This window comes from Bos javanicus, chromosome 14 (assembly GCF_032452875.1).
Source record: "Bos javanicus breed banteng chromosome 14, ARS-OSU_banteng_1.0, whole genome shotgun sequence".
NCBI classification, from domain to species: domain Eukaryota; kingdom Metazoa; phylum Chordata; class Mammalia; order Artiodactyla; family Bovidae; genus Bos; species Bos javanicus.
In genome coordinates this window covers 65,643,069-65,663,431 of record NC_083881.1, presented here as the reverse complement: position 1 = coordinate 65,663,431, position 20,363 = coordinate 65,643,069, and the positions used below count along the sequence as shown (strand labels likewise).

The window sequence follows — 20,363 nt, the reverse complement described above, 5'->3', positions numbered from 1 at the left end:
TTATTATAGTTTAACTTATATATAGTATTAACTTACAAACCAAAAGATTCAATAAATACTAACCAAATAGTGATTTCTACTCTAAATGCAACTAGAAGACTCAAACTTTTATCACCCACTGCAATATAAGAAAGTTTCACCTTCATTCTCCCTCTAGTACTACCACCATTACCCGAACTACCATTCGTTATTGGCTCAACTGCCAACAATCCAGTCCCAAACTCTGCTACTCAGGCTCAGTTTAACCACTGAGAGCTCTAATTAACCCTCAAATTTAATTCTATGTTTTTATCTTTTCCTAGGTATTTCCCAACGGAGAAGGCAATGGCACCCCACTCCAGTACTCTTGCCTGGAAAATCCCATGGACAGAGGAGCCTGGTAGGCTGCAAGTCCATGGGGTCGCTGAGGGTCGGATACGACTGAGCGACTTCACTTTCACTTTTCACTTTCATGCATTGGAGAAGGAAATGACAACCCACAGCAGTGTTCTTGCCTGGAGAATCCCAGGGACGGGGGAGCCTGGTGGGCTGCCGTCTGTGGGGTCGCACAGGGTTGGACACAACTGAAATGACTTAGCAGCAGCAACAGCAGCAGGTATTTCCCAAAGAAAATGTCAGGGCATAAAACCTCTAAAAGAGATTTTAGAAGTTAAATTTCTAAAAGATTTTGAAAGATTTTGAAATTCTTTCTTTAATATCTATGCTGACAATAAGATAACTGGTTTTTTGACTTTTAAAATGACATGTGAAATACTCATAAAACTATTAGCAAACTGTCAAGCAAGCCTGCGATGTAAGAAAACACCACTACCAACAATAATAATAAAATGCAAAGGACAAGCACTAAAAATAAGTAAGAGAGTCAATACACAAATGACAAGATGCTTAGTCTATCCAGCAGTCAAAATATGTAAGATAATAACAGTAAAAATTATAAAATAATGGCAGCTAGAATTTATTGTGCTCTTATGTAAGAGTGAATATGCAATAAATACTTAACTAATTCACTAGTCAACCAATTACCAAATAGATAAAACTACCTGGGAAAATAGGGAAAGCTTCAAAGAAGAGGTGATAACTGAGCTAGTCCTTCATGGATGCAAACTCACTAGGCAAAGACTAGGGGTAAGGAGAAACACTCAAAGGTGGGGGAGCAGATGAGGCAAAAGCATATACCAAAACACTAAAACACGAACCCAGCCTTTATTCTAGGAACCCAGTCTTACTGTGAAGCTGAAGTAACTTCATCAGATTTTTTCTCTATCTTTAATTTTTAAAGAACTATTTGATCAAAAAAACAATAGCACCTATGACATCTCTTACACGTGGAATATAAAAAGAAATACAAATGAACTTACTAGTGAAACAGAAACAGACTCACAGACTTGGAGAACAGGCTTCTGGTTGCTGGCGGGAGAAGGGTCAGGGAAGGGACAGCTGGGGAGTTTGGAATGGGTATGTACATACTGCTATATTTAAAATGGATAACCAACAAGGATCTACCATATAGCATATAGAAGTCTGCTCAGTGTTATGTGGAGTGGAGGGGGGGCTTGGGGGAAAATGGCTGAATCCCTTTGCTGTTCACCTGTTCCCCTGGAACTATCACAGCATTGTTAATCAGCTATACTTCAATACAAAAAAAAAAAAAAAAGATAGCAATAGAACTCAGTTCTATTTTGATTTTCAAAATCAAGAACAGTTCATCACTAATGAGATTTCTTTCAAAGACAAGAATAATTCTACACAAAGGGTATTATTTAGGTGGTTTTCTGAGAGTCAATCCTCTTAAAATAAATAAAAAATGTAAAAGAAATTGCCAACCTAGAATTCTTTACCCAGCAAATATATCATTCAAAAGTTAAGTGAGATAACATTTTCATACAAGAAAAAACAAAAAAACGAGAGCGATTTTATTACCATCATAAGGAAACACTAAAGAACACTGTTCAGGCAACTGAGAAATGCAAAAAAAGAATAAAGAGCAAAAAAAGTATAAATTTAAACACCATCAAAAATAAGAAGAATTATTATTTAAACAGCCTTGTGCTGTTTAAAATGTACACAGAATTACAAGAAACAACAAAGCATGTAACAAAAACCCAAACAGCATATAAAGCCTAAAAGAAAATTTTCTGTACTCTTAGGAAAAGACTGGAGTATTAACAGGTCGAGGACAACTGTTTCACTTGTCACGTTTTTTGAAAGCCATGCCTCTGAAATTCAAACAATCAAGATTATCCTTCCAGTGAACATTCCTAAAAAAAATCAAATATTAAACAGGATGATAACTATCCCTCACACTGCCAACCTTCATAACAATGGTACTTTTTTAAAATAATACATAAATGAAGGAAAAGTAGCATAAGTAGCATAAAAAAGCAGAATATTTTTGAGATTTAACAAGAGCTGCTATCAAGGCAATACCCAGAAAGAACATATGTACAGCTCCTGAGCCATCTCATGCAGTTCTGGATTCCTTTTTGTGTTTGGGAATCAGACCCTTCCATACTTCCCCAGGCCCAAGGAAAACCAACTTGTGAGAATAATAATTAGACTATTTCAAATGTATGATCTCCAAACATGTTAGGTGGAATCTGCCTTCTAAAAAGAAGTGCAAATAGGGTAAAATCCTTCCTTTGATAATTGGTGAAGGAGATACCTGAGAATAATTATCCCATCCAAATCTACCTTTTAGAACTATAGTATACCTTCATGGTTTCTATTTATTAACCACAGAAATAAAGTATTTTTGTATACTTAGAATACATAAAAGGCTGTATTCTTCCTATGGACTCAAAATGGTAACATTAATATTTAGAATAAATAGATATTCCGTTTCATACAGTATTACTCCGTATTTCTACCCGGTAACTTTAAATACCAAATGCACTGAGTTTAGCCCTGAAATGGTTTTAAAACACTTCCCTAACTGGAGTATAATTATTTTCAATTAAAGCATTGTTCTGCCATTCAGGAGTCATCTGATTTACATAAATGTTAGTTAAGCACCATAGAAATTCTAAAATATATAATTAGAATGTCACAAATCACTTAATCCATTCTGTCAAAACAGGGATTATTTTAACTTCTGTTTCACTTCGTTTAAAAGAAAACCTATTTACTTTATTTTCTGTAACAGAAAAAAAAAATTAGTAGGATAAACTTACAACATACTTCCCCAATCAAACTTTAAAATGATTCTGGTTAACCACAAATTGACTCAAGTAGTTAAGTATTTTTCCGAATGTATTTTACTGAAACATGTCTGACAACATGTAATAATGACATGTAGTTACTGGGATACTGTTTTACAGAATTACAAATTATTTCACTGATTTATTATTCTTAGTCATTCGCAGATTTTAAAAAGGTCACTTTGGTCTTGTAAATTATCCAAGTTAACTAGGTGCATTGCTAGGCTAAAGTAAACAATTTTGTAAATAGCTCTTTTACTTAGGGTTAAAACATAGCCATAAAATTTATCATTAAATAACACATTCTCACTAAGCTGAATTTACCAGAAAAAAAAATTATAATTGAGCTCTATTAATTTCAAACATCCTGAGATATTTGGGGAAATAAGACAAAAATTGTTCTTCAGTTATTTTTAAGATTCAGAAACATAATACTTCAACTGTTTATCAACCATAGGTTATAATACAAAAAAACTTATGATAAAGAAACACCATAAATATTACAAAAATAAAATTCTAGCCATAACTTACTCAACTCAAGTTAAAGAAGAACATGCAACACTGATTCCAAATGAAGAAGAGGAGTGCCATGGTGGTTTCTCGGTGACTAAACCAAGAATTATCCTAATAAATGAATTAAACAATCATATGACTCCTGTATTTGCCACACAAAGATCTGTGACTAATTCTCACACCTCATACTAGATCCTTTTACACTGTGAAGTCTTTTCTTTCTTCACACTAATATTTTCCTTGTAACAAAACACTGTATAGTCAGCTTCTAAAATATGAATCTTTAGAAATGAGATTGGCAAAACAATTTTAAAATACTTACTGTTTTGTTTCGTAATCTAATTATGTCTGAGACAGAGCCAGCTCCACAGTACTCCATAACAATCCAGAGGTCTGTGTTCTTAAAGTAACTGCCATAGTACTTTACAACATATGGGCTAAAGAAAAATATATAGACAATTAAGTTCAGTTAATTCTCAAAGAAAATTATTTCTTAATACCAATGCAAAGTATTTTCAGCATTTCATAATGTTTCAATAAGTAAACTTAATGAGTAAACTATTATACATGGCATTGTCTCTATGTAGGGTACCAACTATGTATAATTAGGCTTTAATTCACAGATGAAATTTAACAGGATTACAAACCAGAGGAGGTCCAAATGTTCTGAGTGATTCCCAAGAAAATAAAGCTTTGTTTTGGCAAAGGACACACTATTTAACATAAGGAACAAATGAAAATATTTTACTTTAATTAAAGCATTTTAAACATAAGTCTTTAAAGGATTTTATATCCAGTCAAATATTAACACTCAACTTTGTATTTCAATAAGGCCCCCCAAATTTTTTAAATTCTTTTATTTTGACCTTTAAAATCGTAGAGAAAAATAATAATAATTTTTTTTGCTTTAAATTCATATAATTAAAGTTACTGACAATTTAAAATATTTCTGAGGCGAGGTCTTAGGTTTTTTAGAGTAGAATGAACTATGTAGCCAAGTTGCTTTTAGGAAGACTTAAAATGGGGCAAATGACCATCACATTATTAAGGATATGCTATGTACAGTGATGTGTAAAATATCCTGTCCAACTCAAAAAGGCAGAATATCAACATTCACAGACTAAATAAAAAGATGAAAATATATAAGGAAGCATAAAGGAGTACACAGCTTAAATACTCTAAGAGCCAAGGTGGAAGAGACCATGGAAGAATCACACTAGAGGACTTTGCAGAAATGGTGGGATTTGAATTATGGGGGGAAAAAAACGTTAAAACTTCAAGATATGGGTGTAGAAGAGAAATAAGAACATTTGGAAAAGAGAAAGACCATGAGAAAAGGCACAAAAACAGAAGGGGAAAAAACCAAGAATGACATGTTTAGAGGACAATTTGTTCAACAGCTATTTCCACAGAGAAGCAGCTATCATGAAAAGTGGCATCAGTGTAAGATAAGAAGACACAGGAATCAAATAATCAAAACAGAGCAATAGAGAATGGAAAGTACTATAAAATATGACATAAAAAAACTACCAAAAGAACAGATTAAGAGAATTCGGTCAGGGAAAGACTTCTCAATAAAGCCTTTGTGATTTTAGCTGTCTTGAAGTCAAGGGTAGAGCTGACTGGTTGGAGCTTAAACTGAAACAGGCACCTACAGGGCTAGAATTCAGTCCCGTTTTATCCCTACTGCTCCTCATTCCCTCTTGCACAGGCTTACTTTGGTCTCCTTGTAGTTTTTTCCCCCATTTTAATCTATGTTCCATATAACTGACAGGTAACTTTCCTTTAAAACAAAGTCAAAGCTAACCATGTTGCCTTCCTGATTTTAAAAAACCTCCAATGACTCTCCATTACCAAAGGGAAAAAGAACTGCTTCACAACACATACAAGACCTTTCAGAGTCTACCTCTCTACCCACATCTCTCATTGCTCCCCATCTCACACCTTAAATTTGCAGACAACACTCAACTTTGCTAGGTGGAGGGACTGGGAAGTATTACCAAGAGTTCATAAATATTCACTAAAACATTTAAAAGTACTTCTTTACAAATGAATCTACACTATAGAGCCAGGACTTTAACTGATAGGAAACATAAAAAAGCATTCTTGACAAGGCTTCCTTGGGGTATGACTGCCTGTGTAGAAACTTTCATACGAAGTACTGCTCTTATACCTGGCTGTACACCAGAATCACCTGTGACCCAGGTCCCATACCTTAGAGCCTCTAACTAAATAGGGCTCTTAAAACCTCTACAGGTGACTTTGATATACACCCACAGTCAAGCTTCACTCCAGAAGATAGATGGTGTATCCTTCAGAGAACTTCTTTAAATATTAATTTTCTTTTTCAAAATCTTGAAAAGTGTTAACTTAGCAATGCATTCAAGATTATGTTCACTGAAAAGCACACAGAAAATATGTATTTTATCTTGCAATCTACACTAAGAAATCAGCAACTCTAAGGGTAGGATTGACAGCTCCTACAAAAATTAGAGATTCTAAACTGGGCAGAAACCTAAAACGGCAGCTCCATCTCTTGAGGGATGAGTCAAGGCAACACCTTTGGGGAAAGGTAAAATTCTCTTCAAGTGGCCCATTCCAATACACAGTCGGTTAGATGGACCAAAGTCCAACAATTCTACATTAAAATTGGCCTCAATAATTTTAACCTGGGACACATACTCAAATCCAGTTTTTATCATTCATCTCAGCATTCATTCACTGACCCTCAACTCAAGCCAAGCATCAGACCACATAAACCAGACAGACACAATTCTGCCCCTCCTACGGCACAAAGTAGCCTGAGATACTCAGGTATTCCAGAAGCAAACCAACAAATAAATATGATTACTAACTGTGGTAAGAAGAGGAGTGCTATGAGACGAACTGGATGAGACTTTATTTCGCATTCACTATTTCTGCTAGTAAAACTGTCCCTGCTGCTGCTAAGTCGCTTCAGTCGTGTCCGACTCTGTGTGACCCCATAGACGGCAGCCTACTAGGCTCCTCTGTCCCTGGGATTCTCCAGACAAGAACACTGGAGTGGGTTGCCATTTCCTTCTCCAATGCATGAAAGTGAAAAATGAAAGTGAAGTCACTCAGTCGTGCCTGACTCTTAGTGACCCCATGGACTGCAGCCTACCAGGCTCCTCCGTCCATGGGATTTTCCAGGCAAGAGTACTGGAGTGGGGTGCCACTGCCTTCTCCGAAACTGTCCCTAGTTCATATGAAAGAACAGAATAGTGCAAAGGAAGCTGCTAGAGGAGAGTCTGAGCCCTTGATCCTTCATAACTGCTCACTTATAAGTAATATGAGGGCTTCCCTGGTGGTTCAGCTGGTAAAGAATCTGCCTGCAATGCAGGAGACCTGGGTTCAATTGGGAAGATCCTCTTGAGAAGAGAATGTATACCCAGTCCAGTATTCTGGCCTGGAGAATTCCATGGACTGTATAGTTCATGGGGTTGCAAAGAGTCAGACACGACTGAGTGACTTTCACTTTCACACACTTTCCATGGTAGCCCCTGCCTTGGGAAGCACTGAAATATATGAAAAACTTTGCAAGTAGACATGGGTAAGCTTTTAACAAAATATTCTCCCTCCATTCATGCCTGTGGATTATAAATAACATTTGGAAAAGAAAAGAAATGCTTAAACTCCAAAGTTTATATGTAATAATGGTCATCCTTGCTTTCTGTTTTATCCCCAATACCTCCCTTCTTATATTACTCACACAAAAGCAATGAATAGGTAAACAAATTAACAATCCCAAAAAAATTAATAGAAGGGACCTAATTCAGTCCTCCCTAAAGTAATAACATTTAAGCTGGTGTCAAAGGTTAGCTAGAAGTTAATCAGTTATAAAGAGCATTCTGGTACCAAAAACTGTCTGTACAAAGACCCTGAGGAGAAAAGGAGCAAATTATTGTCGAGGGATCAGTGTACCTAGAATAAAGTGATTGAAAAATAAAGCAGAACACAGACGGAGGTAGGAGCTAATGATGAAGGGCCTCAAAACCAAAGAAAGGAAGCTGGGCCTTAACAGATACACAAGAGAAGAATTTTAAGCAGAGGAAAGACACGATCTAATTTATACTTTCTTTTTACACTTACGATTTATACTTTTAAGATTCCTCTGGCTGTTGTTTGAAAGCTGAACTGTAGGAAAGTACACATGCACATGGGTAGACCAGTTAGAATTTTCTGTTGCCAGACACTGTATTAAGCGTATCATTTTATTTTCTGTATTTGTGCCAGGGTGACATCCGGGACCTACTGACAATGCCTCCACTGTTCCTCTCAGGCTGGGTAATTACTGTGAGCAGATCTTACATATGCAAACAAGCTAATCTGGAGTACATTCTCTCAACCACCTCCAGGGCTACTACTCCCCAGCCCTAATCACCCTAGGGCCATATACCAGACAACTAGGGACAGCCTCCAGCATAATGAAATTATTCAGTCCAGCCAACCCTAAACCTATTTGTTGGATTCTGCTGTTCTCCCAGGAGAAGATGAGCCCACATCCTTCTACTCAACCATCTTGGATTCAGAATGCCTCAGAAAGCATTACCACGAATAAAGCGAGTGGAGGTGATAGAATTCCAGCTGACCTATTTCAAATCCTAAAAGATGATGCTATGAAAGTGCTGCACTCAAGATGCCAGCAAATTTGGAAAACTCAGCAATGGCCATAGGACTGGAAAAGGTCAGTTTTCATCCAATCCCAAAGAAGGGCAATGCCAAAGAATGTTCAAACTACCCCACAATTACCCTCATTAAACACACTAGCAAGATTATGCTCAAAATCCCTCAAGCTAGGCTTCAACACTATGTGAACCAAGAACTTCCAAATGCACAAGCTGGATTTACGAAAAGGCAGAGGAACCAGATATCAAATTGCCAACATCTGATGGGTCTTAGAAAAAGCAAGGGGATTCCAGAAAAGCATCTACTTCTGCTTCATTGACTATATTAAAGCCTTTGACTGTGTGGATCACAACCAACTGTGGAATATTCTTACAGAGATGAGAATACCAGACCACTTTACCCGCCTCCTGAGAAACCTGTATGCAGGACAAGAAGCAACAGTGAGAACCAGACAGGGAACAACAGACTAGCTCAAAAACGGCAAAGCAGTACGTCAAGGCTGTATATTGTCACCCTGCTTATTTAACTTATATGCAGAGTACATCATGGGAAATGCCAGGCTATATGAATCACAAACTGGAATCAAGAATGCCAGGAGAAATATCAGAAATATCAACAACCTCAGTCATGCAGATGATACGACTCTAATGGCAGAAAGAGAGGAGGAACTAAAGAGCCTGTTGATCAAGGTCAAAGAGGAGAGTGAAAAAGCTGGCTTAAAACTCAACACTCAGAAAACTAAGATCATGGCATCTGGTCCCATCACTTCATGACAAATAGATGGAGAAAAACTGGAAACAGAGACAGACTTTATTTCCTTGGGTTCCAAAATCACTACAGACAGTGACTGCAGCCGTGAAATTAAAAAACACTTGTTGCTTGGAAGAAAAGCTATGACAAACCTAGACAGCATATTAAAAAGCGGAGATATCACTTTGCTAACAAAGATCCGTATAGTCAAAGCTGTGGTTTTTCAGTAGTCATGTATGGATGTGAGAGCTGGACCATAAAGAAGGCTGAGCACCAAAGAATAGATGCTTTTGAACTGCAGTGCTGGAGAAGACTCTTGAGAGTCCCTTGGACTACAAGGAGATCAAACCAGTCAATCCTAAAGAAAACCAACCCTGAATATTCATTGGAAGGACTGATGCTGAAGCTGAAGCTCCAATACTTTGGCCACCTGATGAGAAGAACGGACTCACTGGAAAAGACCCTGATGCTGGGAAAGATTGAGGGCAGGAGGAGAAGGGGACAACAGAGGATGAGATGGTTGGATGGCATTACTGACTCAAAGGACATGAGCCTGAGCAAACTCTGGGAGATGATGAAAGACAGGAAAGTCTGGTGTGCTGCAGTCCATGAGGTCACAAAGAGTCAGACACAACTTAGCAACTGAATAATAATAAACCCGTTTATTCAGTTCACCCATTCCTTCCCACAGAGACCACAATAAAGGGTCTTGCCCACATTTCCCTCTCTTTCCATCTGCCTCCTGACTGATTGTGGTGTTTCCCCCCATGGGTCCTCCCTCTCTCACCCCTATCCTTCTTGGATCTATGTGTATAAAAATCTATCTCTGGATATGCTAGTCTCATCATAACTGAATAATAATAAAACCTACATTTTAAAAAACAGATGGTGGCTTGGGAGTGGGAGTAGAAGAAATAGAAAACAAAGAAAGATTTTCAAGGTCCACTCAATGCAATTCTTTTTTATTTTATTGGATTATAGCTGTTTTACAGTGTTGTGTTGGAGAAGGAAATGGCAATCCACTCCAGTGTTCTTGCCTTGGAAATTCCATGGACACAGGAGCCTGGTGGGTTACAGTCTACGGGGTCACAAAAGAGTTGTACACGACTTAGCAACTGAACAACGTCATGTTAGTTTCTGCTACCCATCAAAGTGAATCAGCTACACATATACATATATCCCCTCTTTTATGGATTTCCTTCCCATTTAGGTCACCACAGATACACAATACCAATTTGATGATAATGTATAATGGCAAGTTAGAAGACAATAAGCAAGGTTTCTACTGCGTTTTATCCACTGTGTCTCCTTTCAACTGCACACTAAGTATAAATTTAAGATTGACAAATTAAAGATTAAAACTTCAAGCCAGCACTTTGAAAAATTACAAACACAGACACAAATCAGCTCAGAGAGTTCAAGACCTAGGACTTTAACTCAGTCTGTTTCCACAGACATAAATGTCATTCATTCATCACTCATTCATTATCATTTTAAACATAATCAACAAACATTCACTGAACAACATATAGAGTCTTGTGGCAGATGCTAGGGAGAAAAATTGGTAGACTTTAGGCTAGTGACAAACAAGAAAAGGCAGTCCAGGCAACGGGGAACCCATGAAGAGTTTATGCGAGAAAATAATACAATCAAATAGCACTGAAGCAGAAGTATCCAGTGCAAGACTGCCAGAGGTCAAAGGTGACAGAGTCAAAGCCGTGGGCAAGTTAGCTAACTGTACAATTATTTAGATATACTGACGTCTTTCTTTTAAACCACACATTGATTATCAAAGCTGGAGAGGAAGCAAAGAGAGCTTCCTTCAAAACACTAGCTCAGTGTTACTTATCATTTTAAGCAACACACAAAGTTTTAGTTTGGCCATAACGCCTAAGAATCTTGACTAAGCCACCGTATGGACTTACAGGACATATGAGAACCCAGAAATTCTGTGTATTCTTGACATGGTCAAATACAATAGTTAAATATGACTTTGAAAACTCCAGTGGTTGGAGGGACAAGGAAGATGCAAGTGAAATTACAGCATACACCGGGAAGCAAAAGTGAAACGCGATGCCTTGACAACTGGGGGACCCAGGAGGCAGCCTACTCCTTTCTCCAGTGCCAGCCCCTGCCTCTCACTCTCCTGTCCCATTCACTTCCTCTCCCCATTGAACACTTTCAGCCCAGTGAAACTACACAGCACGCTCCTTTTTCTTTTTGCTTTCTTGGCTTCCTCTCATCTCATGCCTAACGTACCAATCCTTGCCATTCCTCTGTCTTCATTTCAGAAACCCCCAAACTCTTGTCCTAATGGTCTTCCTCTGTTATCACAACTCAAAATAGAAGTAGTGTTTAAAAAAAAAAAAAATGAGGGGGAAAAAAACAAGAAAAACCAGAGGGGGGAAAAAATAGAAAACTTTCCTTACCTATTTGTTCCTTACATAGACACTACTTGTGGTACACGTTATTATATTTGGACTGATCATTATATTTAACCTTCTTACAGAGATTCAAATGTTAATGTTTCCTGTCTAAAAGGTAATTAAATTTGTATATTAACTTGAATTTCAACTTAATTGAAGAAAATCATGTTTTGTTAAAGGTATTTTTTTTATAACAGGTTTAGATTAGATTGACAGCAAAACTGAGTGAAATGTAAAGAGATTTCTTATATACTGCCTGCCTCCCACAACACATATAGCTTCCCAATTATCGACATCCCCTACCAGCGTGGGACATTTGTTACAACCGAAAAATCTACATTGACACACATCACTGTCAACCAAAGTCCATATTTTACATTAGGATTCATTCACAGTATTGTACGTTCTTTGGGTTTCAGCTGTATACACCGTTTCAGCACCATACAGAGTTATTTCACAGCTCCACCTAATCATTCCCTCCCTCCACCATCCTAACCCCAGGCAACCACCAATCTTTTCTCTGTCTCTATAGGGGTTTTCTGCCTGGCTGTCATATGGTTGAAATCATACAATATGTAGCCTTTTCAGATCATCCTCTTTCACCAGTAATACCTCTGTGTATCTTCATAGCTTGATAGCTCATTTCCTTTTGTGTGTGCTAAGTTACTTCAGTTGTTCCCTTCTCTTTGCAACCCCATGGACTGTAACCTCCAGGCAAAATACTGGAGTGAGTTGCCATACTTTCTTCCAGGGGATCTTCCCGACCCAGGGATCAAACCCACGTCTCACGTCTCCTGCATTGTCAGGCGGGCTCTTTACCACTAGCGCAACTGAATAATATTCCATTGTCTGGACATATATCACAGATTACCCATTTACCTGCTGAAGGACATCTTGGCTGGTTCAAAGGAGCAAGACTGCTGGATAATATGGTTAAAAGAATGTTTAGTTTCAGAATAAAACTGTCAAACTGACTTCTAAACTGGCAATATTATTTTGCATTTCCACCAGCAATGAAAAGAAGTTCCTTCAGCTCCACAATCTCACCAGCTTTTGGTGCTGTCAGTCTTCTGGATTTTGGGCATTCTAACAGGTGTACAGTGGTATCTCATTTTAATTTGTATTTCTTTGATGACATGGAATGTGGGGCATCTTTTCATATCTTTATTTGCCATTTGTATATCTTCTCTGGTAAGATGTCCATTAAGGCCTTTGGTTAATTTTTTAATTGGGTTATTTGCATGTTGAGTTTCTTTAATTCTTTGTATAGTTTGGATAACATTCCTTTATCAGATAAGTCTTTTGCAAATATTTTCTAAAATATACTTTTAATGTTCTCATTATGAGCATGTGACAATTAAAATCCTAAGAAATGGCTGTTTTTCATTATGTAAGTTTCCTCAACACCCTTCTACAATCTTCACAGTGTTCTAAATTAATAGGGGTAATACAGTGTTTTCACAAAGGCAATGTGAATGCTCTCCTATGAAAACGGAATTTTTTCCAAAATAAATCTAAACCATAGCAACTGGTTTCTTGGTCCACCCAAAATATGAATTCATATACATGAGCTGGTAAAAACTGCCAAAGTTAATCACAAATCCTTCAATATGGTGAATGTCAATTTTTTTTTTTTTTTTTTTTTAAATCAGCAACACTGTTCAAACACAATCTGACCCAGAAGCATCAGCAAACAAAACAGATGGGACAGGAGCTGCTCTGGAAGAAGACTCTGAGCAGACAAGCTAGAAACGTGCTATTTCTACCACATGGATCACTTCTCCCTCTTTGCCCAGTAAATCTAAGTCATCCTTTTTCCCTAAATTTCCAATAGTGAGGCCTTACATGGGTTCCAACCAATATGTATGTTCTCTATGTTTACCCCATCAGAGCTCTTAACACACTACATTGAAACAGCCTATCCATTCATCTGCCTAGTCCATCTGAGTGACAGTCCTTCCAAAGTCTGGTTCATTCATTGTTATACCTCTCGTGCACAGCACAGAAGGGCTGCCCTCAGGAGTAGGCACTCGATATATATTAGGTGAATAAATTTATTTACATAATATATATACTGAATTTGTATTTTATATAAATGTGTACATTTACAAAGAAGGGCTTCCCCAGTGGTCAGTGGTAAAGAATCTGCCTGCCAATGCAGGAGATGCAGGTTTGATCCCTGGGACAGGAAGATCCTCTGGAGGAGGAAATGGTAACCCACTCCAGTATTCTTGCCTGGAAAATTCCATGGACAGAGTAGCTTGGTGAACTACAGTCCATGGGGTTTTACCAAGAGTCAGATGCAACTTAGCAACTAAACAACAACAACAACATATATATAGAATAAATTAGGTGAATAATTGTGTGCCCTAATGCATGCGTTAACAACACATTTCTCCTGGTTTAGACATGAGAAGTTCCTTCCCTAGAGAGTTAAGTACCACAAGTGTAGAGGTTTGTGGTTCCCTTGTATCCCTTGTATCCACGTTACCTGGGCACATGGTATTCAAAAGTACTGCTGACCAGCTCTTGCCTCCATCTCTAGCCTTGCCTTGAGAATGAGTACTTTACTTTGAACTGTTGTAATCTTTGTATAGATATTGCTTTCTTCAGCAATGGCCCTGCAGTCAGCAAATATCATTCCTCATATCATCCTAGTCATTAGCTGTGATCTAGGACAATCCATGTAAAATCTCTAGATCTCATTTTCTATTCCTGTAAAATAGTTCTTAATTATGCTTTAGCACCAGAACCTTATATAAAATTTTAGAATGAGCTCCAATATAGAGAAAAAGATAAAAGGAAGAGCTAAATTTCCCACTCTGCTTGATTCTTCACTGTTTGAGGAAAATACCCCTAGAAGCACATCCTTAGAGAAGAATACATAGGAAAAACTCGAAAATATACCTACAGAGGTTTAGTCAAGCACCAACGTTCGATGATTTACACATTCAACAAATACTTACTAAATACCTATTCTGTGTCAAGCAAGCACTGGACTAGACAAAAGATTCAGCCATAAACAATGCAGATGGGTTCCCCTAAATATTTATACCAAAAAGCTGTATTGAATACATGTTGAGTATGCACTAAAATGAACAAAAAATTTAAAACATCCTCTGGTCTCTTTTTACAGTGTAGAAAGCAAGACAATTTGCCAAATGCCCAAATAGCTGCATAGACTTAAGAAAATATATCAGTTTCAAAACTACAAAATCTCATTTTCTCTAGCTGAAATTCTACTATTTTATGTGGGCATTTTTCAATTTATACTGTTTTCATCCAAATCATTTTTATACCAATTCTCAATAACACATCTGCATTAACACTAAGTAAGTAGTAGCTAAAATGTAATGCCTGCTCCCACCATTTCCCAGTTTTTCACTCACCTTATCCTTTAGCACTTTTAGGATCCTTTAACTAACCAACTTTTTTGCCTCTTCACTATTTTATACGTTCAATATGAATGTAAAACTGAAATCTAGAAGATGGAATCCACTTTTATTAGGTTGGTTCAAAAGTAATTGTGATTTTACATTGTTGAACTTTGCTGTTTCATACTGGAATACATTCTTAAATGTGATTATGTTATACATTATTTTAATGTGCATTTCTCACTTTTTTTTCTTTTTTGCTAATGACTTATTGAAAGTGAAAGTGATGTTGGCAATTGGATCTCTGGTTTCTCTGCCATTTCTAAATCCAGCTTGAACATCTGGAAGTTCACGGTTCACATATTGCTTAAGCCTGGCTTGGAGAATTTTGAGCATTACTTTACTAGCGTGCGAGATGAGTACCATTGTGTCACAGTTTGAACATTCTTTCGCATTGCCTTTCTTTGGGATTGGAATGAAAACTGATCTTTTCCAGTTCTGTGGCCACTGCTGAGTTTTCCAGATTTGCTGGCATATTGAGTGCAGCACTTTCACAGCATCAACTTTTAGGATTTGAAATAGCTCAACTGGAATTCCAACACCTCGACTAGCTTTGTTTGTAGTGATGCTTCCTAAGGACCACTTGACTTCATATTCCAGGATGTCTGGCTCTAGGTTGGTAATCACATCATCGTGATTATGCGGTTTGTGAAGATCTTTTTTGTATAGTTCTTCTGTGTATTCTTGCCACCTCTTCTTAATATCTTCTGCTTCTGTTAGGTCCATACCATTTCTGTCCTTTATTGAGCCCATCTTTGCATGAAATGTTCCCTTGCTATCTCTAATTTTCTTGAGGAGATGTCTAGTCTTGCCCATTCTATTGTTTTCCTCTATTTCTTTGCACTGATCACTGAGGAAGGCTTTCTTATCTCTCCTTGCTCTTCTTTGGAACTCTGCATTCAAATGGGTATATCTTTCCTTTTATCCTTTGCCTTTAGCTTCTCTTCTTTTCTCAGTTATTTGTAAGGCCTCTTCAGACAACCATTTTACCTTTTTGCATTTCTTTTCCTTGTAATTCATTTCATTCCTTTGATCAAGGGATGGTCTTGATCCCTGCCTCCTATACAATGTTACAAACCTCTGTCCATAGCTCATCAGGCACTCTGTCTATCAGATCTAACCCCTTGAATCTATTTCTCACTTCCACTGTATAATCATAAGGGATTTGATTTAGGTCATACCTGAACGGTCTAGTGATTTTCCCTACTTTCTTCAATTTAAGTCTGAATTTGCAAATAAGGAGTTCATGGTCTGTGCCACAGTCAGCTCCCGGTCTTGTTTTTGCTGACTGTATAGAACTTCTCCATCTTTGGCTGCAAAGAATCTGATTTCTGTATTGACCATCTGGTGATGTCCATGTGTAGAGTCTTCTCTTGTGTTGTTGGAAGAGGGTGTTTGCAATGACCAGCGCATTCACTTGGCAAAACTCTATTAGATTTTGCCCTGCCTCATTCTGTATTCCAAGACCAAATTTGCCTGTTACTCCAGATGTTTCTTGACTTCCTCTTTTGGGTTCCAGTTCCCTATAATGAAAAGGATTTCTTTTATGGGTGTTAGTTCTAGGTCTTGTAGGTCTTCATAGAACCTTTCAACTTCAGCTTCTTCAGCATTACTAGTTGGGGCATAGACTTGGATTACTGTGATATTGAATGGTTTGCCTTGGAAGAAAACAGAGACCATTCTGTCGTTCTCTGGGTGCAGCAGACCTGGGTGTGGCATAAGCCCTCTTGGAGGAGGTCACCATTAACCCCACCATAGAGCTGCCAGAACTTACACAGGACTGGGAGACAAATTCTCGGCAGGCACAAAAAGAAACTTGTGCACAGCAAGACCCAAGAGAAAGGAGCAGTGACCCCACAAGAGACTGACCCAGACTTGCCCATAAGTGTCCAGGAGTCTCCGGCAGAGGCGTGAATTGGCAGTGACCTGCTACAGGGCTGGGGGTACTGATTGCAGCAGTGCATCAATGGAGGTCACCATTATCTTCATGACCTCCACCATAGTTTGGCCCCAGGTAAATAACGGGGAGGGAACACAGCCCCACCCATCAACAGAAAATTGGATTAAAGATGTACTGAACATAGAAAAGGTCAGTTTTCATTCCAATCCCAAAGAAAGGCAATGCCAAAGAATGCTCAAACTACTGCACAATTGCACTCATCTCACACGCTAGTAAAGTAATGCTCAAAATTCTCCAAGCCAGGCTTCAGCAATACGTGAACCGTGAACTTCCAGATGTTCAAGCTGGTTTTAGAAAAGGCAGAGGAACCAGAGATCAAATTGCCAACATCTGCTGGATCATCAAAAGCAAGAGAGTTCCAGAAAAACATCTATTTCTGCTTTATTGACTATGCCAAAGCCTTTGACTGTGTGGATCACAATAAACTGTGGAAAATTCTGAAAGAGATGGGAATACCAGACCACCTGACCTGCCTCTTGAGAAACCTGTATGCAGGTCAGGAAGCAACAGTTAGAACTGGACATGGAACAACAGACTGGCTCCAAATAGGAAAAGGAGTACGTCAAGGCTGTATATTGTCACCCTGCTTATTTAACTTCTATGCAGAGTACATCATGAGAAACGCTGGACTGGAAGAAACACAAGCTGGAATCAAGACTGCCGGGAGAACTATCAATAACCTCAGATATGCAGATGACACCACCCTTATGGCAGAAAGTGAAGAGGAACTAAAAAGCCTCTTGATGAAAGTGAAAGAGGAGAGGGAAAAAGTTGGCTTAAAGCTCAACATTCAGAAAACAAAGATCATGGCATCCTGGCCCATCACTTCATGGGAAATAGATGGGGGAAACAGTGGAAACAGTGTCAGACTTTATTTTTGGGGGCTCCAAAATCACTGTAGATGGTGACTGCAGCCATGAAATTAAAAGACGCTTACTCCTTGGAAGGAAAGTTATGACCAACCTAGGCAGCATACTCAAAAGCAGAGACATTACTTTGCCAACAAAGGTCCATCTAGTCAAGGCTATGGTTTTTCCTGTGGTCATGTATGGATGTGGGAGTTGGACTGTGAAGAAAGCTGAGTGCCAAAGAATTGATGCTTTTGAACTGTGGTGTTGGAGAAGACTCTTGAGAGTCCCCTGGACTGCAAGGAGATCCAATCAGTCCATTCTGAAGGAGACCAGCCCTGGGATTTCTTTGGAAGGAATGATGCTAAAGCTGAAACTCCAGTACTTTGGCCACCTCATGCGAAGAGTTGACTCATTGGAAAAGACTCTGATGCTGGGAGGGATTGGGGGCAGGAGGAGAAGGGGATGACAGAGGATGAGATGGCTGGATGGCATCACTGATTCTATGGATGTGAGTTTGAGTGAACTCCAGGAGTTGGGTGATGGACAGGGAGGCCTGGTGTGCTGCGATTCATGGGATCGCAAAGAATAGGACACGACTGAGCGACTGAACTGAACTGAATTAACATGGCCCCACCCATCAGAACGTGACCCAATTTCCCTCTCAGTCAGTCTCTCCCATCAGGAAGTTTCCATAAGCCTCCTACCCTTCTCTGTCACAGGGCAGACAGACTGAAAACCACAATCACAGGAAACTAACCAATGATCACATGGACCACGGCCTCGTCTAACTCAATGAAACTATGGGCCACGCGTGTAGGGCCACCCAAGATAGATGGGTCATGGTGGAGAGTTCTAACAAAATGTGGTCCACTGGAGAAGGCAAAAGCAAACCACTTCAGTATTCTTGCTTTGAGAACCCCATGAACAGTATGAAAATGCAAAAAGATAGGACACTGAAAGATGAACTCCCCAGGTCGGTAGGTGCCCAGTATGCTACTAGAAATCAGTGGAGAAATAACTCCATAAAGAATGAAGAGACAGAGCCAAAGCAAAAACAACACCCAGCTGTGGATGTGACTAGTGATGGAAGTAAAGTCCGATGCTGTAAAGAACAATACTGCACAGGAACCTGGAATGTCAGGTCCATGAATCAAGGCAAATTGGGAGTGGTCAAGCAAGAGACGGCAAGAGTGAATGTCGACATTCTAGGAATCAGTGAACTCAAATGGACTGGAATGGGTGAATTTAACTCAGATGACCATTATATCTACTACTGTGGGCAAGAATCCCTTAGAAGAAATGAAGCAGCCATCATAGTCAACAAAAGAGTCCAAAATACAGCACTTGGATGCAATCTCAAAAATGACAGAATGACATTACTTGCTGCTTATTTAATATTTATTTTAGACTACAGAAATGTTAGACAAAAAGCAAATTTGAGTAATTTTCTTATTCAAGTTCAAAATGGGTTGTAAAGCAGCAGAGACAACTCACAACACCAACAATGCATTTGGCCAAGGAACTGCTAACGAACGTACAGTGCAGTGGTGGTTCAGGAAGTTTTGCAAAGGAGACAAGAGCCTTGAAGATGAGGAGCGCAGTAGCCGGCCATCTGAAGTTGACAACGACCAACTGAGAGGACCATCTAAGCTGACCCTCTTACAACTACAGGAGAGGTTGCCAAAGAACTCAGTGTCAATCATTCTACGGTCATTTGGCATTTGAGGTAAATTAGAAAGGTGAAAAAACTTGGTAAGTGGGTACCTCCTGAACTGACTGAAAATCAAACAAATTGTCATTCTCAAGTGCTGTCTTCTCTTATTCTATGCAACAACAAGCCGTTTTTCAATCAGATTGTGACCTGCAACGAAAGTAGATTTTGTGCAACAACCAGTTCAGTGGCATGACCAAGAAGAAGCTCCAAAGCACTTTCCAAAGCCAAACTTGCATCAAAAAAAGATCATGGTCACTGTTTGGTGGTCAGCTGCCCATTTGATCCACTACAGCTTTCTGAATCCCAGCAATACCATTACATCTGAGAAGTATGCTCAGTAAATCAATGTGATGCACAGAAAACTGCCCACCTACTGCCATCACTGCTCAACAAAAAGGGCCCAATTCTTCTCCACGACACCAGACCACACGCTGCACAACCAACATGTCAAAAGTTGAACGAATTGGGTTACAAACTTTGCCTCATCCATCATATTCACCTGAACTCTCAGCCAACTGACTACCACTTCTTGAAGCATCTCTGACAATTTTTTGCAGGAAAAATGAATGCTTCCACAATCAGCAGAAGACAGAAAATTCTTTCCAAGAGTTCCTCGAATCCCAAAGCATGAATTTTCATGCTACAGGAATAAACAAACTTATTTCTCACTGGCAAAAATGTATTGATTGTAATGGTTTCTATTTTGATCAGTAAATGTGTTTAAGCCTAGTTACAATTATTTAAAATTCACGTTCCAAAACTGCAATTACATTTGCATCAACCTAATATCATGATCTGTTTCACCATTTCATTCAACAAATTCTTTGACAAGTACTTACTATTTGCAAAGTGTTCTGCTATAAAGTGGTAC

At 38.7% G+C, this 20,363-nt stretch overlaps 1 protein-coding gene across 3 annotated transcripts in view; it reads right to left on the bottom strand.

The window, feature by feature from the left end:
- STK3 (serine/threonine kinase 3) overlaps positions 1–20,363 on the bottom strand; it is a 310,098-nt gene that overhangs the window by 244,414 nt on the left and 45,321 nt on the right. For all 3 annotated transcript variants that reach the window (XM_061439280.1, XM_061439281.1, XM_061439282.1), the window contains exon 4: positions 4,033–4,147. In XM_061439280.1, the coding sequence (XP_061295264.1) occupies positions 4,033–4,147 (115 nt within the window). The remainder of the gene's footprint in view (positions 1–4,032; positions 4,148–20,363) is intronic.